Below are 19,652 nucleotides of genomic sequence, written 5' to 3' on the forward strand. Positions count from 1 at the left end.
GTGGGAGCCCCAGCAAGTGTAGTATCTGTGAGGGCCCATCTCCAGTTCTAATGTGATGCTTTGAATGCTGTATTCTCACCTAGTAGAAGGGATGGATGACTGAATGGTGAAGTTGCATGAAGTCTCTTTGATAAAGGCGGGGGAGGAGCACTGGTGCCTGAATCACTTCCTGACAGCCCCACTGCTGCACTGGCAGCTAAGCTTTCATGTGCATTTGCGGGGAGGCCACAGGCATTCACACATAGTGCAAGTGGAGAGCCAGTAACAGGTCAGTGGATAGGAAATGAAAACTCGTGTGTGTTCGGTGATGGTTTTCTGCTCTGCTACTATAGTCCTTTCCCTGGTGACCGTGCTACTTAATGGCCAAGAAAGCTCATCTTGGAGCTGAGCTGACCTGGGTTCATACCACACCCTGGTCATTTCAGAGTGAGACCTTTGGCAGTTTGTATAATCTCAGGCGTCCTCAGTGATGTTGTCTGCAATATGGAGATACCATCATACAGTACTTTACATAACTTCCAAGCAAGAATAGATCTTAAAACACAACAAGGACTCAGTGTATGGTTTCTACTGTCGCAGCTCTTGCCACTCAGGCCAGAGGTTCATGTGCAGTTACAATTGAGCCCTGCTGGAGACTTTAGAATCAAACCTTGTCTGAGATTAGCCTCTTTTAGGAGACCACGCAGTAGCACAGTGATTCCAAGAACTGACATCAGAGTCAGACAGACTATAATCTGTCTCAGGTGGTTCTTTAAGAAATAAAGGAGCTTTTACTGTAGTACAGATTCACCAAATCGCTGCTGTTACTGAGAAGCAATGTACACAGAGGTCAGTCTGGGTTTACTCATGATGACTTGGGACATTTTATTTCATCTCTGTAAGCTTCTATTTCATCATTTCCGGGCAGAATAATGACTCAGTTGTACAGATTAAATAAGGGATGATAGATGAACACTTTGTATAATGGCTGATTAATGCTACCTTTGGCTAACCATATGTAGATATTGTGGCTACACAGAACACATTTATAGCATAGGTTGGTGAGTGCTCTTCTCTGCTGTCATTGTGAAGAACTGCAGTCCATACTCTTCCTGTGAGTCCTGTAAAAATGATTTATATTTGCATATTCACTGTATTACTTACTTGTCTTTTTCTTGTGATATGCAAACAGCAGGTTGAGGCCGGAGGGTTTATTCTGCTCATGGGTGGTTCCAGGGTCCAGTCCGTTATGGAGGAACTCTGGCAGTAGCAGCAGCTTGAGAGATGGTCGCAGTGGATCTGCGGTCAAGGAGCAGAGAATACTGAGTGCTTGTCTCAGCTTACTGTCTCCCCCTTGTGTTCACTGTGCTTTCATTTAGTCTGGGACCCTCGCCCATGAAACCTAAGGCCAATGGTTAAGGTTGGGCTTCTCACCTCTATTAACCTAATCTGGATAATCCCTCACAGATGTGACCAGATGTTTTCATAGTGTTCTAAGTCTTATCAAGCTTGACCATCACAACTCCATCCCTTGTCAGCTTGGTACCTAAACACATAAATTTTAATTTGTAGCCTTCCACCCTGCTCCCCGTTGCCTCATGGGCACCTCAGTGCAAAATGCATTGAGTCCCCATAGTCCCTCACAATTTCAATACTGTTTACAAGTCTGAAGTTGAAGTCTCACCTGAGACTCAAGACAATCTCTTAATCGTGAGCTCCTATAAAATCAAATCCAAACTGCACACTTGTAATGTAGATTGGCATGAGTAAACATTCCCAGCACGACAGACACTAACCCTGCAGCGCCATGTTGGCACGTGCTGCTCTCAACCAGAGGGTTTGAACAGCTCCAGCTCTGCCACCTGCAGCACCTACTCCTGGCTCTTGGGCCGTCTACACTCTGTTCCTGCAGCTTTCCTTACCAGATATCCAACAGTCCTTGTTTGTCCAATATTCTGGGGTATTCTAGTTTAATTCCAGTAAAATACTGTGACCAAAACAAACTTAGAGAGAAAAGGGTGTATTTGGCCTACTCTTCCGGGTCACAATTCATCATCGAGCTCAAGGCAGGAGCCATGAAAACAGCGTTGCATGCTAGCTTGTTCTCTGGTTCATCCTGGCTCACTCAGGCTCACAACTTAATAGTTTTCTTAAACTTCCCAGAACCACCTGCTTAGGTATGGTGCCACTCACAGTGGACTGGGCTCTTCAGCACCAGTTAATAGTAAAGATAGTTCCCCACAGTTATGTCCATAGGCCGTTCTGATGTAGGTACTTCTTCAGTCTCTAGGTACTTTACTCTCAGATGACTCTAGGCAACATCAAGTTGCTAATTAGAGCTAGTTAGGACATGGGGTCTCTTACTGCAACTCAGAAGTTACTGCGGCTTCATGCAGTGGCCTCTCAGGAACTGCAACCTTGTCACACATTGCCTGGCCTCTCTAGAGCCATGAGTACCATGGTTATGAGTACCATGGCCTTGGCAGTGCGTCACTCAGGCTTACACATCCAGCACAGTGTGGCTAAGCTCTGCTGCCAGCTCAGGAGGGAGCCTGGATGCCTTGGACCGCAGTTTCATCGGCCTTTGTGCTGATGCTAGGGAAATACTTCCCTAGATGGTTGTTTTTGAGCAGAGAACTCCTTCCGTGGTGTTCTAGTTTAAGCTCTCTCCTTTCAAATGAATTTGCATGTTCACAAGTAGGAGTCTTTGGTGGGTGGGTCTTGCCCTCAAGACAGCCTTCCTGATGTCCAGGTATGGAGCAGGCACTAAGGTCTTTAACAATGACAGATGATTTGTCCTCTGTGCTCTTCTTGTGAAACTTCAGACTTACACGCTTTCCTCCTGAAAGGTCACATTTTCCCTTCTCTTTCCCCTCCACTCTTTGCTCTCTCACTGTGGACCTGGATGAGAGCAGTGAGCAATAACCTTGCCACAGCCGAAATGCTGTGGTGTCTTGAAATTGTCTCTGTCAAACAATTTAATCCATTATCTTTCAATTCAGCATCACTCAGGAGTGAGGTGCTCAGTAAGTACAAGCAATTGATGTAGAAGCAGGAAAGGCTGAGTTCACATCAGAGCCTGTGCAAACCCAGGGCTCAGGTGTGTCTGTAGCTCCAGCATGGCAGGTGGAGAGGCAAGTCCAGGGCTTACCAGCCAGCCTTGCAGAAATAACTAGCTTCACCCTCTCTCAGAAAATATGGTAGAGAGCAATAGAAGAAGGTACCCATAGTCTTCTCTGGCCTCCACATGCACACGCGCACACACACACACACACACACACACACACACACACACACACACACACACTCATGCATGTTCTCTCTCTCTCTCTCTCTCTCTCTCTCTCTCTCTCTCTCTCTCTCTCTCTCTCTCTTTCTCTCTCTCTCTCTTTCACACACACACACACACACACACACACACACACACACACACACACACACAATTAAACTGATTAATCAATTAATTCACCCTTCACTCAGGTTCTTAAGATGGCTGATCTATGATTTATACTTCTTATCATTTAGAAACTTTAGTGTCTTAGCAGTTGTAGTCAATTACCTTTCAGGTTTTAGTTTTTTAAAGATTGATTTTATTTATTTTTAAACATGTATGTATGTATGTATGTATGTATGTATGTATGTATGTGTTTGTCTTTATGTGGGTATGGACTCAAGTGCATCAGGTACTCACAGAAGCCAGAAGGTGTCGTTTCCTTAGAGCTGGAGTTATACATGGTTGTGAGCCACCAAGGTGGGTGTAGGGAACCAAACTGGTCCTCTGCCAAAGCGGTTTGTAACACTGAGCCTTCTCTCCAATCCCTTCAATTTTCATTTAAATAAAACTTTTACAGAAGTTTTATGGTAGTTGCCTTAGACTTCCTGTATTTCATATATTGATTTTTCTTTTATTTTAAAACTAGCTAAGTTATATGTTGTTATTTTAGCCATTTTTCTTAAAAATGAATTACTAATTTTAGTAAGTGCATCAGCCATGGTCTACTTATTTGAAGACCCTTAGTGATTATGTATAAATACACTACTCAGAAGTCCTCACACGCTCTTTTTATACATTTTCCTGCTTATTTTCTGTATTTTAGATAGCAGTCCTTTCCCATCGTCAGTTCCACATGCCTTCCAGATTAACTTTAACAGTTTGTACACAGCCCTGTGTGAACAGCAGACGTCTGACCAAGCCACGCTCCTCTTGTACACTCTGCTCCATCAGAATAGCAATGTCAGGACGTACATGCTGGCTCGAACAGATATGGAAAATCTTGTAAGTATCACAAGAAACATGCCATGTGTGTCTTGCGACATTACAAAGAGTGACTTGTTTTCTTTTCCAAGAGGGTAAGAGTGCTCGCCTGATGGAGATGTCATCAGTATAGACAGAGGGTCTGCCCTTGGTCAACACTGTAGGAGGCAGTCTCCAGTGAGCCGCTCACAGCAGAACTGAGTGAGCAGTCTCAGTCAGTGTGACACAGCCCCATCCTTGAGGACTTTAGCAGCTACCTGTTGCCCAGGGTTCCCTCCGAGCAGGTGGCCTAAGAAGCATCCTCTATAACCGTCAAGGACATTTCATTTCTTCTCGTTCCTTCTAGCTGATGTGGCCTGTCCTCGGGGTTCATGTAATTTTCTTGATTGCCACACATTGCTGCTGACAGTGATGAAAGCAAGGTGATTGTTCCAGCTGAGGTCCCCAGAGTCCAGCCTTCTCACAGCCTAGATGCCAATGTCCTCCGAATGCAACTCCTGGACTGGCAGTCATTTTCAGGCACCTGGCCAGACACCACTTAAAGGTCCACTCCACGAATAAGATCAGTTCCACGATTTGTCTTGGCAGACAGATCTCCCTTAGGCAATCAGTGATTTCCATTGGAGCTAATGTTTACCATCAGTGTTTCACCAAAGGGAAGAGTAGGCTACCACACCAGGGTACGGCTGAAATACTGTGAACTGCCACTGCATTCATTACCCATGTCCCCTCAGCCTTGGGCTCTAGGTCAGACAGCTTCCCCAGCGTTTGGTAGCTTCTTTTATTGGTTTTAAATACTATGTAAATGCTGAAGAAGCATAAAATATAGCATTTTTAGCATATTCCTTATCACAATGACATTAAGAACAAAAAGTGTGATGAATAAAAATCTGTCTCCACACCAGAAAGGTGTGTAAAACAGTGGCTTAAATAGCATAATACTGTGTGAAAGTCTGATGGGGGTGGGGAGCAGAGATGGTTGTGTGTGAGGAGTTCTGGGGGAATTTTGGCAATCAGCAGCAAGCCTGGGCATGGCTTTTAGGCCACCCATAGAGACTCCTGAAGTAGTAGTTCCTTTGATCATTAGGTGAATGTTCCAGTCTGTCCTAGTTAGAGTTACCATGGCTGGGATGACACCATTACCAAAAGCATCTTGGAGAAGGAAGGGTTTATTTCACTTACACTTCCAGGTGACAGTCCATCATTAAGGGAAGTCAGGACAGGAACTCAAACAAGGCAGGAACATGGAGGCAGGAGCTGATGCAGAGGCCAGAGAGGAGTGCTGTTTACTGGCTTGCTCAGCCTGTTTTTTTTTATAGGACCCAGGACCACCAGCCCAGGGGTGGTCCCACCCACAGTGGACTAGGCCCTCCCCCATTAATCACTAATGAAGAAAGTGCCCTATAGGCTTGCTTACAGCTGCATCTTAAGGAGGCATTTCCTCAATCAGGGGTCTCTCATCTCTGATGACTCTAGCTTGTGTCAAGTTGACATAAAACTAGCCAGCACAGCCTGAATCCGAAGTGCCCTCCACATTATGATTTAAAGACTCGGTAGCAGCAGCAGCAGCATATGAGGGTCTTTTCAGGTCCCTGTAGCAGGTGAAGCCTGGCTGGTACAAGTAGGTCCCACGGCGTCGGCTCTTGAAGGCTGTACCCACTCCTCCTTGAGGTCTGAGGGCTCCGTTCCCTGGTTTGTACCTTGTAAGGAGTCTTCTGCTTTTGCTCCCAGTGCTGTGGTCTCCACCATGTCAACCTCACTGTGGCAAGTGAGATGCTCCTGAAACCGTGAGCCAAATAAATCTTCCCTGCAGTAAGTTGAGGATTTTCTATTTTGGGCACAGCGATTGGAAAATAGTTCACACTGGATAAGAGGGAAAAAGGAAGAGGGTGATTGGGGAACTAATGGCTAAAGAGTCTAAGATTGCTTTTTGAAATAATGAAAATACTCTAAAATTAACTGGTGATAGTTACTCATGTTTGTAAATCTAAAAACCATTTAATTACATCTTTTAAATGCAGGGATTATACAATCTGTAGGTTTGCCATCTCAGTAAAAACACTGAAAGGAAGGATTAATCTGTTACTTTGGCATAGTCCCATTGGACCTGCTAGATATATCTAAACTAGACAAATGTTTAGTTACTTGTTTTAGGCTTGACTAAATTGAACATATCAAAGAAGTTGATCCTTTATGAGGTGGCTGATGGTTGGCTTGTATGTCTTATAAGACTAGGGTTTTATATCTTTATCTCTGTTAAGTTTAGCCTTAGGAAATAGCAATTTCTGAATTGAAGATTTTTTTTAATATCAATATAAGACTTTTAATTCATAAACACAGTCCACCTGGGATCTTTCCTGATCTTTTTATAGTACATCATTATAGAACACAACAGTTTCCTGTATGACTTAGTTTACCAAACTAGCTATAGCTTAATAATGTTAGGAAAAGCAAGGAAGGTAGACATACATTCCTAAATCAGTCTCTGTTAGTCTGAATAGACCTTAGGTAAGGAGAGATGCTTTGCCAGACTGCTTAGGTCACTGTCTTGCTGCATCATGAGATGGGAATACATCAGTCTCTGGTGCTCAGCTGTGGCCCTAAGTTTTTTATTTCAAGAATAAATACATAGAGCTCAACCATAATTTGTAGAAGGCAAAACCAAGTTTCAACAGTATAAACAATTTGGTATCTCTAGAAGGCAAAAACCAAGTTTTAACAGAGTAAACCATTCAGTGTCTCTAAAATCAATACCAAACAAGGGGATTAGAAAATCTGGCTGCCAGCAAGATACATCCCTGTCCATGAATGCATGGAGATGCAGCCTTAATGTCTCATTAAACCAGCATTGTTTTAAATCCTATCTTTTATAAACCTTGTTTTCAGGACAGAACAGGAATTATCATACAGAAATCCATCCTAATCCAAAACATCTTGGAGACCTATTGTCTCCTTGGTAGGTCCACTCCATGTGGTCATCTTTAATCAAGATGGTGATGAAGTCACATGACCCCCCTCTTCCCTAACCTTAGTCAAAATGGCGGCTGCCTACCTGGCTGTACTTAATTAAGATGGTGGCAGACCACGTGTTGTTTCCCAGAGCAGTCCCAAGTTCTAAGTTAACTTTTTGTTACAGATTTTTACCATGCCCAATTCCTTTTTGGGGGGTTGGGGGCAAGGTAGACCAGCATAAAATAACTTTAGTATTATTTATATCCAAATGACATATGAATCTCTGTCATTGCATCAGAGTCAGTGGCCAGAAAGCCCAGAGGCAAATTCTGAGCCCAGGCAGTTACTTGCACTAGTAACAGCTGAGCTATCACCAAGACACAGGGAAAATGTAAACCCAGGCATCCAAGACCAGTCAGAAACAAGCATGCAGTGGCCACATAGAGTTACACACCGAACTGACCCTGAAGTAATTCCATGTGGCTCCCATGTCCACAAGAATATATACAGGCACAGATCCATCCGTCCATACAAAATAGACAGAACTTTACTAACAGTAAGACAAACAAAACTTTCCATAGGAAGCAGACTTTGTTATAAATTATAGATTTTAAACCATGTCAGATGAACAACTTACAAATCCTCAAGTAAGAGTTTATAGTATAGAGCAACATGTAAGAAACCATAGGAATAAAAAATTTTTAGGAGGGAGGAAGTAGAGGTAAGAGACTTTGGGATGTGAGTCTGCAGGCCAAAAGAGCCAGAGCCACATGGAGAATACAGTGGGCTAGAGCTTAAGCTGTGGGTCAGAGGGTAGCGGGTCGCAATCTGACTGTAAGGTGAGAGAAGGCCAGGAAGGAGCAGAAGACAAGGGAGGTGTCCATGTGGGTCTGCAGGCCAAAGGAGCCAGACAAACACACGTGTCCATGTGGAAAGTAACATAGGAAGAATTGGACTGTAAAATTTGGAATTAGATTCAGTCACAGACAGATGATCTGTACATACCCTATTGAGGGCCAGATCAGCAGATGCTGTAAGGAAGAACAGGCATGTTCTGGGCACGAAGTAGCTGGCCTCTCGGGCTCTGACTCCATTGTAAACGCAAGGACGGGGCATGTATGCAGTTTAGGGTGGGAGAGCATACAGAAACAGACAAAGGGAATGAATCTATTGTGGGTGGGTGGAGTGGGCGGGTAGAATTCAGCATGGTAGGGTGGGAGAGCAGACAGGAACAAACAAAGAGAACAGGCCTGTTGTGGGTAGAATCCCAGCATGGCCAGACCAAATGCCAGGAGAGCCGAGTGAGTAAAAGGCAAGGTGGGTACCTTTTGGGGGCTGCCAAGGAATGTCACTAAGAGAACAAACACATCAGGAACCACTGAGTTAGTGCAAGAGGTTTATTGGGGCATGAGGAGAAAGAGCGAAAGGCCATCTCAGAGTGGAGACACGAGAAGCAGGTAGACAGCCAGACAGCCGAACAGAGTAACAGGGAAGAGGGAGGGGCAGGAGTGCAGGCTCAAAAACCCTGGGGGAGGGAGCTTAAATCATGTGTGAGACAGCCCCAGTTGGGATAAATTTTGTGGTGGACACCCCAGGGGTGACTGAAGATCATATTTAGACCCGCAATTGACCATTTCCACGCCTGTGTTGGGGACTGAAGCCTAAAGCAGTGTGTCCACTGCTCTAGCCTGGGGTGGCGGTGGGGGGCATGTGGGAGCTGCCTTTGTGTAGACATCTGCTGCACAAAAGGGTCCCATGGGACAAAGAGGGTCTTTGCTCTAGAAACAGATCAGGGTTGCCTGGTGTGGCCACAGCTTGGCAGGAACCCTGAGATTGTCTCAGAAGGGGTCTTGACTCAGAAGAGGTCCTGCACCTCTATAGGTGGTGGCTTGAGAATGGGTGACTTACTAGGTCAGAAGTCAATCCCATCTGGTGGAGAGAGAGAAAAAGAAGAGTGGTGAAGAAGAGTGGCCTCTCACGTGGCCACGGGACCGGTCCACCCTGCGGGGAAAGCTCAGCTCTTCCCAGGTTTCAGGCACCAAGATGATAGATTTTCTCTAGACCGATAATAGGTTTCTCTGCCAAAGCAGTTAGCCAGATCAAGCCGAATTAAAAAGTAAAAGACCAGATTTATTTGGGCAAAGCACTCCTGGGTGACTCTCCAGCCCCCAGAGAGCGAGGTGGGGGGAAGGGGCAGGAGAGACTCACATGGCCAGTCGAAAGGAGGGGGCTTAACTAGCCTGTAGGTAAGGGACCACGCGGTATCCTCCACAAGCTGGGTTTGTGCCCAATTATAACGCTTTGGGTGGGGACTGGGAAGCTGGCAACTTCAGGGGAGGAGCCGTCCGCCATCCCTGAGAATGAGAAACTGGGCTTTTTGGCAGTTCTCTGAGAGGGCAGGGTTTGGAGAAGGAGAACTGGGGCCCGAGCTGGAGATTCCAACTGAACAGGAGCCATCATTTTTAACTTTGGTGGTGGTGGGGGAGGTGGGGTGAGGGTGGTTCAAAACAGAAATTCTCTGTGTAACTCTGGCTGTCCTGGAACTCAATTAGTAGATCAGGCTGGCCTCAAATTCAGAGATCCTCCTGCCTCTGTCTCCCACATGCTGGTGTTAACGGCATGTACTACCACACCCAGCTCTTATAACTTTTAAAAGATTTTTTTTAATGTCCCCTCTCGTGTGTGTGTGTGTGTGTGTGTGTGTGTGTGTGTGTGTGTGTGTGTGTGTCTGTCTGTGTGTTTTCCCTTGAAGGCCACAAGAGGATGTTGGATCCCCAGGTCCTTTGCAGAAGCATGGTGTGGCATGGGTTCATTTCATCTCACAACCTGTAGTATACTATCCAGGGAGTCAAGGCAGGAACTGAAGAGGATGATTTTGCTCACTGGTTTGCTTTCCATGGTTTCGCTCAGCCTTCTTTCTTAAAACACTGGGACCCCAGCCAGGGTTGGCACCACCCACAGTGAGCTGGGCCTCCTTTATCAGTCATCAGTCATGAAAATGCACCACAGGCTTCCTCACAGACCAGTCTGGTGGGAGCATTTTCCCAGTCAAGATTTCCTCTTTGAGAAGGACTCCAGCTTGTGTCAAGTTGATATAATATTAGCCAGCACAGTATGTGTCGTAATTTCATACAAGGCATAATCTGCTTTTAGTGATGGTTACCCTAGTTAGTATAAAATGAGCGAATTGGCAGTGTCAAATGATTAGAAATGAAGTTACACGTTTGTGAACAGAATCATAAAATGAGGTGTGTGACTGTCTTAGGACGCACGCCGAGAAGATGCAGCATGGGCAGTAATAGTCCCTTCCACTAGTTACTGACATAGAGTGCACTTTTGTGTTATTAGCATTAACGTACAAGTGGCATGAAGCATATCAATTAAAATGCTTTAAAATTTAGGAGCAGCCAAGCTTTTCTGAACAGCTCAAGTTTCTTTTCTTCCTTTTTTAATTAGAGGAGGTTGATCTGACTTCTAACTGAGCCCGGAAGGCCTCTGGACGTTAACCTTTCTTTGGCGAGACCTTTAAGAGTTAGTTAGTGATGACTCCCCTGCTCGGGGCCTTAGGTATGTGTGTGGAGAGTACGTGCAGCGTGAGAGTGTTAATCCTTTTTATTTACGAGGACTACATGATCTCAGAGCAAAGAGTACAAAGCAGCAGTGTACTCTGCTCTCATGAAGTATTGAAATTGTGTATTATAATTTTTTATTTCCTAGGTTTTACCAATTCTCGAGATTCTGTATCATGTTGAGGAAAGAAATTCACACCACGTCTATATGGCCCTCATCATACTGTTGATCCTCACAGAAGACGACGGCTTCAACAGGTCCATTCACGAAGTGGTGAGTTCCCACGACCCACTGGTGAGAGGCACGGAACAGAACTGTTTCTCCATAAAGTGTGCTCGGCCTTAGCGCTTCATCCGTTTTCCTGCTGGTAGAGTTTCTGGGGGGACTTGGGTTAGCGATGGTGTCTTCTTCAGGTTCGTGAAGTAATTCCTTGTCTTCTGCCCTCCTCAACTATTAGCCACTGTTTTCCTTAGTCTGTGTTCGTTGTACATTATACTGGGTTACAAAAGGATATTTTCATAGGAAGATACAGTGTGTTTTGAGCATTTGACTGTTTCCCTCTTTATCCCCCGGACAATTTCACTTCTGCTTTAATGTCAGATGTATGTACATGAGTTTCTGTATTTGAAATCCAACAACCAGAAACAGGAGAAAGCATGCTGTTTATCTGAGATTGACTTCATTCACTTAATGTTGTATCAATCTTCAGTTGTATCCATTCTCCTGAAACGGATGTCATTTTGTTCTTTTTATTGTTGTTATTTTGGGACAGCATCTCATGTAACCCAAGTTAGCTTTGAACTGTCTCTGTTGGTAAGGCTTGAGTTTCTGGTCTTCCTACCTCTGCCTCCCTAATGCTGGGGATTCACAGGTGGAGTGTAGTAGCACACCTACCTAACTTTGTTCTTAAAGGCTGAAAAAAAAATCCCATTTTGTGTTTATACTACATCTTCTTCACTAAGGTTATTGATGGGCACTTAGGTCAGCTCCATAACTTAGCAACTGTGGTCAGTGCAGCTGTGAGCATGATGGTCCAGTGTCTTTGTGACATGCTGACTTGGAGGCCTTTGGGTAAATACCCAAAAGGGGTGTATGACCAAAAAGGTCATATGTTATATCGAGTTTTCGTTTTTTGAGAAACTACCATATTGGTTTCCCACCAGAAGTGTTTGGGATTTCTCTTAAAAAAAAAAAAAAAAAAAAAAAGTGTGCCAGACTGTGGGCTGTCTCTTCTTGAACACTGGGCTCACGGTGTCCCTGAGCTCTCCTAATTACCCTTAGAGGTTTTTTACATTCTGTTGGGGAAGTTCTGTCTCTTAGCACCTACTCTGTATTCCTTTTGCTTTCTAATTGCTAAGTTCTGTTTGCTTTCTCTGTTCCTTTTATCTTGTGTGCTGTGTCTCTTTCACATACATCTCCTCTTTGTCTACTAATGACATTAGTAGACATACACATCTCCTCTCTGTCTACTAATGATATCAGTAGATATCTTCTTTGTCTACTGATATTATTAGATACACACATCTCCTCTTTGTCTACTAATGATATTAGTAGATAACTTCTCGATTTGCAGACCTGGTCTTCTCTCCCTCATCTATTTAAGGAAAGAGGAGTAAGCCTATTAATGCCCTTTGCTTGGTAGAACTGAAGCGCTCCACTCACTTTTTACTGCTTCACTTACCTTTAGAGCAGAACTAAATGTACCAGAAATGGGTGACCACTTTTTTCCTAATGGAGTCATTTTTACTCAAACTTTTCTTCCTTATTACAGATATTAAAAAACATTACTTGGTATTCAGAACGAGTCTTAACTGAAATTTCCCTGGGGAGTCTCCTAATTTTGGTCGTAATAAGAACCATACAATACAATATGACCAGGACTAGAGTAAGTATCCCATAGCTGTTTCTCTCCCTTTATGTTGTTAAGACCATGTTGTGAAACATTTTAATCCCATGAAATGTAGTTATGAAAGGTGCTAGAAAATTTAAATTTATTCTCATAGAATATGCTAGAAAAATTGAGATCAGCACTTACCATATTGCATGACTGTACTGCTCTGTCTGTTTCTTAGTATGTACTAGTTGTTTGACGCAGTGTACTTGGTATGAAATGGAGAGCAAGCGGTGAGACACATTGAGGTCAACACTGCTGAGGCCCTTGCTGGACTGACAACACTGGTGTGCCCTTTTAAAGCAACAACAAAATATATAAATAGGTGACTATGCAGAAATACAAATCCAGACCAGGAAGCAGAGCACAAGGAGCCGGGGTTGTTGCTTAGCTGGCAGCAGTAGCTGGCACTCCCGGAGCCCTGGGCTCTAACCACAGCACTCCTAAACCAAACACGGAAGCACAGGCCAGGTACTTTCAATGTCATCCTCAATTGCACATAGCACTTTTGTTTGGTTGAGACAGGAACTTACTATGTAGCCCTGGCTGGCCTGTAACTGACTATGTCAGCCAGGCTGGCCTTGATTCACAGAGATTCACCTGCCTCTGCTTCCCTAGTGCTGGAATTAAAGACGTGTGCCATCATGTCCAGCATACATAGCAGATTTGAGACCAGCCTGAACTACGTGAGCTCTTGTGTTCAAAACAAAGAAAAACAAAGTACAAGAGTTCTTGAAAAGTTGTGAAAAAATAATTCTGCTGAATTCTGTAAAATTTCAGTCTTAGTCAATAGAAATGTGTTACCAAGGAAAGCAATGTACAGAATCCACAGCTAAAAGGTTGTTTACTTAATGTTTTCGTGCACCTCTCTCTATGGGGCTGGCATAGATGTATACCCCGTTGTTTTTTATCTGAGATCATAGTTGGCAGTTGTGGTTTAGGAGGGAGAAGAACTTGTGTTTTAGAAAGATGGAAGCGTACACTCTGCTGTGTGTGGCGGAGAGGGTCTAGAGCAGCCCACTGCAGAAGCACTGCTGTTTCTATTGCAGATGATTTCATTTTTACATGATGGGAATGAGCATCTGTATCATCGCATTCCATGTCCATTGTTTCTAAATGAACTGTGGAAACACTCTGACTTCTCAGTGCTTTATAGATTTGGGAACTAGAGAATATAGATCCTGGGCACTTTTCTAACATTAGTGGGGTGTACGTTTGCTTTTAGTTAACCTTCCTCGGAGCATGAAGAAGATGCGCTGTGTTTTATTTGAATTTGCTCTTTCCCACAGGACAAGTACCTGCACACAAATTGTCTGGCGGCCTTGGCAAACATGTCAGCGCAGTTCCGCTCCCTCCATCAGTATGCCGCCCAGAGGATCATCAGGTAAATAGGAACTTGAAGGCAAACACTGAGTTTTGCCTTTTGGCTGGGCTTCTGATAGGGAACCATGCCAGTGTCCTTTTTAAACATGCAAAACTGACACATTTTCCTCAGTTTCCCGCTACTTTGCATGTGGTTGAGAACACCTTGTTCTGTTTTGTTTCCTAACCTACTTGTTGATTCGAGTATTTATGGCGTTTCTGTTTGGTCCCTTTTATGAACTGGAGTGTTAGGTCTCACCTGAGGTTGTGTGTCAGCTTTCCAGAGGCACAGACACTTTGTCAGGAACGCAAAGGAAAGCTCAACAACTGTGCTAAGTATTTTCTAGAGCATCGTACTACACTGTCACAGTCATCTCTGTTTGCCTTTGAGAATTCTCATGTTTTTATTTTTATAGGGTTTTATACAAGTGCTCTACCACTGAGCTACAGTACCCTCCGCCCAAGTATTCTCTCCATAGCTGTTTAACTTTGTCATGATTTCCTGTTACTGCCTTATCAGCTGCTGGCATGATTTACATAAATTTGTTTTACTACGGTTTGGTATGGTAAAATCACAGGTCAGCAGAGCTGCATTCTCTCCCAGAGGCTCTGTTGTTAGAAGCTCCTTGTTCCTTGACTCGTGGCCTCTGCCACCATCAGGAGTGGGTGACTGAGTCCCTCTCATTGTTCCGGCCTCAAAAAAAAAAAAGTGGTTTTCCCTTCCACGTAGATGACACCTTGGCCCTACCTAACCTGCAGTCTCCTCACCATAAGTGCACCTCCCTTTCTGCCAAGTACAGTGACATGTTAACATCTCCTGAGGAGTTATGATTTGGCCTGTCCTAACAGCCGTCACCAGGAACCCCATCGTCACCCCTCCTCCTTTTCTAAGCATGTGTGATCTTTAAAGGGAGGAAAGTTAATTATCAGATCTTAAATACCATTTGCAGGGATTTCTAATATATATGGTTATTTTTCCCCCAGTAGGCTGCTCAGTGTGGTCTTAGCAGTTTTCAAGTAAAACATATATCAGTGATTTTTTTTTCTTTAATTCTTACTCTTTTCTTCTCTAACACTAGAGATTGAAACGATGGCTTTGCTCAGATTATGCTTTGGTTCCACTACTATCCCCAGCCCTTGGTGATGTGTTTTGTTTTATTTTGTTTTGTTTTGTTTTTTGACCTAGGGTCTCTGTGAATTCCAAGCTGGCCTTGAATCCACCCACAATCCTCTTGCCTCAGCTTCCTGAGTACTGGGATTTCGGGCATGCGCTATCATGCCCAGCAGCAATTAGTTGGTTTTCCAGACACTGATGCTGAGTCCCATTCCATATATTGTGTAAGCACCAATCTCACTCTCTACCCATTTGTCAGCTTGTTGATCTGGGCTTATTTTTTTAAATAATATTTCTTGTTAATTCTTCAAGAATTTCATACAGTACATTTTGATCATCTTTATCTTTCTCCCCCAACTCTTCCCAGGTCGTTCTCCACCTTCCTACTCACCCAACTTCATGTTCTCTCCCCTGCCTTTTGTTGTTTTGTTCAGAATGCTTATTTTAAAGTTAACTGAGATGAAAAATGGCTTGTATTACAAATAGTTACCATCCAAAAGCTCAAATTCCACATTATGAATGCATAAAAACAAAATTGTGTGTGAGTAACAATATGTACACCACGCCATTGAAGACAGCCTTCTCTTTTTCTCAGACCATAGTCTGTAGAAGTAACCAACCATCTTATTAAATAAGAAACACAGAGCCAATACAGAGATAAAAGCCAAGAGGTCAGAGCAATAGCTAAGAGCTAAAAACCTTACCCTTCACTATCGCGGTGGTCCTACCTCTCCGAAAGAGAGCTACTTCCTATGTCTGTCTTTTTTTATAGAGTTTCTGTTCTGCCTTCTCATTGGTTGTAATCCCAACCACATGACCTCCTAGTCACTGCCTGTCTGTACAGACCTCCAGGTCTTCTGTGGTTGGTATTGAGATTAAAGGCGTGTGTCTCCATGCTGGCTGTATCCTTGAACACACAGAGATCTGCCTAGCTTTGCCTACCAAGTGCTGGGATTAAAGGCGAGCACCACCACCGCCCAGCTTTTGCTATGGCTTGCTAATAGCTCTGACCCCCAAGCAACTTTATTTATTAACATACAAATAAAATCACATTTCAGTACAAATAAAATATCACCATAATAGTCTCCCGAGGACATGGGGATGTGCAGAAATAACAATGTTAGTTTCATTTCTTGTAGTTTATGTTTTAGTTCATAAAATTTATAAATCCCAAATTATTTATATAAATTTTAAACATTTTCTTGTTCCTAAGAACAGGAAATTGTATGGCTGATATGAAATGCATAGAATGAAAGATGAAAAGCTCAAGTTGCATCGTTTTCACAGTGATTGCTTTGTCTTGTTTATTAAATATTTGAGAAATCTTTGTAGATATCGCTTTATCAAAAGGTTACAAATAAGTCCTAGAGTAATGTAAACACACAAAGCACAGACATGCAGGACTGTTGCTTGAATGTGAATAGCAAGCTCTGCATTATGAATATATAATTTGATATTGGAAAATAGTGCTTTAAAGCATATATGAGCTGCATATGTAACTCAGGAGGTTGCATGTCTTTTCATGTTCCAGTGAAAAGATTTTAAGTTGCAAAGTTTCAGAGAAAAAATCTCCTGCCTTTTTAAAAACTTACTGAGTCCAGTTGTGTTGACCAATTACTCCCAGGCATGGGGCCTGCCCTAGAGTGAGGTCACTATACCAGGTATCACACTGTTAAAGAAAAACAACTGTATGTCTCCCAGTAGTGATCACATGCCAGTAGTGCCTCAGCTAGGGACCGGGACTTTGTGACCACCCTCCCCTCTTCTATGTTGTGATTTCATCCGGCTTGAGCTTGCACAGGTCTTGTGCACGTTGTCACAATCATTGTGAGTTCATATGTCCATCTGCCCTGTTGTATCCAGAAGACATTGTTTCCTTGAAGTTCTCTATCACCTCTGCCCCTCTTCTGCATAGATCCCTGAGCTTTGGGGGTGGGTATGAGGTAGATGTCCTATTTAGGGCTGCGCACTCCAAAGCCGCTTACTGTCTGTACATTGACCAGCTGTGGGTCTCTGTGTTAATTGCCATCTACTGCAAGAAGCAGCATCTCTGAGGAGAATTGAGCAGTGCATTGATCTATGGGTGTAGCAGTAAGTCATTAGGAGTCCTTTTAATGCGATGTCCATTTAGGAGAATAGTCATATGGTAGGTTTTCCTCTATGGCCCACCTATCTAGCCATAGCCTTGTTAGCAGTGTTAGGTATGGTGACCTGGGCTCATTTTCGATAATTTTTCAGAACTAGTTTCTGTTCTTTATCTGTCTTCAGAATTTAGTAGAGACTGTTTTACATTGACTCACAAGTGAATTCATGCCTGGTCTCTGGACATTTTATGTATTAGAGTGGAAATAGTAAGGGCCTGGCCAGTCACTGCCTTTGTGCTAACATGAACTTTATTTCTTATATAAACATAGCTGTCCCCTTGGACCCTGGAGTCTTCCCAAGTGTCCAAGAGTTAACTTTTGGCCCTGTGCTTAATTCAGCTTTGCAAGGTTAATGGCACGTGCTACCTTGTGAGCCTTTTCTGCCCGCATATGTGGAGTTTTGCAATGGTTTCAGAGTAGTTTTCTTATAATGAATATTTTCTAAGGCCTGTTCCATATGAAAATTCCAAATGAATTAGTTCATAACTTAAGTTCTGGAAATATGTGTTAGATATTGTTAAAAAAAATTTTCTAGGTGCAGTAGTTAGAAAAAAATCACAAATAAAGCAGTATGCCCAATTTTTTGTGGTTCCAAAAATAGAAAACAAACCAAGATTAGGAACATAGTTTGGATCTGTGATGTGGTAACATTAGGATTTATCAATGATGAATGGCCCTTACTTCATGTTAATGGATTTTCATTTAGCATTATCTGAGTAAGGAATTATATTAAGTAATGTAAGATATGTCAGAACTAGCAATAAGGCTCTTGCCCTCAAATAACTTGTAGCCAGTAGCAGACATAAGACTCTGTCCTTGTATAGGAGAGGTATAAAGAACTTGCATAGATCTGAATGTTGTGAACGTTGTAATGAAATAGAATTCTTCCAACGGGGAGTGGGGGGGTAGTTGGTCTAAGAATGGTGAGGAGACATCTCACTGAGAGATGAGGCAAGGTGACTAGAGAGGAGGGGCAGTAGATGCTGCCAACTCAGGAAGACATCAGTGACAGCCATCAAACAAGAGGTCATGGTTAGAAGGGATCTGTGTAAAAATTGCCAGTCCCCGAAGAGAAAAGGAAAGAAAGGTGGATGAAAGAGAGAGAGAATGTGTTCAATGGATAATGTACGCCTGTGTGAAAATGTCTTTATATAGCCCAGCACCATGTACAATGGATAATAAAAGTGAAAATAAAAAAGGAATTGTAAATCGATTTACACAGTCTGGTTCGGTTGGCCTGCTGCTGACCTGTGCAGCAGGGGTTAAAAGGAAGAAGCAGGATGAACGGGTGACTTACTGTGGAAGGCCTTGAGCGTTAGCCTCATAGTTCCAGATAATGGAAGGAAGAGAGAAAAGGAGGTCTGATTTTTAATAACAAAACAGGAATGAATGAGTTGGGATTGGGATTCGTAGAAAGGAACTCTGGATTTATAGTGTCGTTCATTCAGCCAGCAACAGTGGTGTACGCTGTTGATCACATTGGGACAGGCAGATTCTAGCCAGTTCCAGTGCTTGCTGCTGGTGCGGCTTGTCTGAGCACTTGTCTGATCAGAGCATCCTTGTCATCCAAGAGGGAGCTCATTATGTAGCCTTCTCTCACTCCATCTTCACAAGCTCTATATGCACATTGAAGTCTGGGTCTGGAAACTAAGATTTATTCTCCGAGAAAAGACTTGTCTTGAATTGGAAATGGAGACCAGCATTTGCACACTGAGAGAACTCATTTTCTACCAAATGTTTATATCGAGGGTTGGATCTCAAAGCATGACGAGGATGCATAGCCATTGCAGTGCAGAGGCCAAGGTTGGGGAGCCAGGCTGCTCTGGGTTTACCTGTGCTTAGTAACTCCTTTCAGTGAGAAACTGCCTGTGCATGTTCTAAGTTCTCTTTCAGGAAAGTCTGCACAAGTTATATATGTCAGCTGTAAAACTCAGAAGAGCCAGTATTTCATGTGATCCTCAACAAGTAGAAGAGTCACATATTTTGTAGCTATGAGAGGATTTTAATGAATTTTTAAAAATTTCTGGCCGGGCGGTGGTGGCGCACGCCTTTAATCCCAGCACTTGGGAGGCAGAGGCAGGTGGATCTCTGTGAGTTCGAGGCCAGCCTGGTCTCCAAAGCGAGTACCAGGAAAGGCGCAAAACTACACAGAGAAACCCTGTCCCGAAAAAACCAAAAAAAAAAAAAAAAAAAAATTTCTTAGTTGGACATAAATATAAGGAAGGATTTCTTGTGGTGCCTAGACTATTCATATTTAATGACAATATACCCACCACAAACTCTTGGTACCCTAGAGAAATCACAAACAGATGTGATCTGTGTTTTGATCAACTTTATAAATCCTTCTGAAAGTCTGATAGCATTGTATATTTGATGTGCTGTTAT

General features: G+C 43.3%; 1 protein-coding gene across 8 annotated transcripts in view; it reads left to right on the plus strand.

Annotated features, from left to right (window-relative positions):
* Dym (dymeclin) overlaps positions 1-19,652 on the plus strand; it is a 305,354-nt gene that overhangs the window by 102,588 nt on the left and 183,114 nt on the right. For all 8 annotated transcript variants that reach the window (XM_052742555.1, XM_052742554.1, XM_052742561.1 and 5 more), the window contains 4 exons: positions 4,077-4,255; positions 10,904-11,029; positions 12,528-12,641; positions 13,937-14,031. In XM_052742555.1, the coding sequence (XP_052598515.1) occupies positions 4,077-4,255; positions 10,904-11,029; positions 12,528-12,641; positions 13,937-14,031 (514 nt within the window). The remainder of the gene's footprint in view (positions 1-4,076; positions 4,256-10,903; positions 11,030-12,527; positions 12,642-13,936; positions 14,032-19,652) is intronic.

The sequence above is a fragment of the Peromyscus californicus genome, unplaced genomic scaffold (assembly GCF_007827085.1).
Source record: "Peromyscus californicus insignis strain IS unplaced genomic scaffold, ASM782708v3 Scaffold_17__1_contigs__length_78620276, whole genome shotgun sequence".
In the NCBI taxonomy this organism is placed as follows: Eukaryota; Metazoa; Chordata; class Mammalia; order Rodentia; family Cricetidae; genus Peromyscus; species Peromyscus californicus.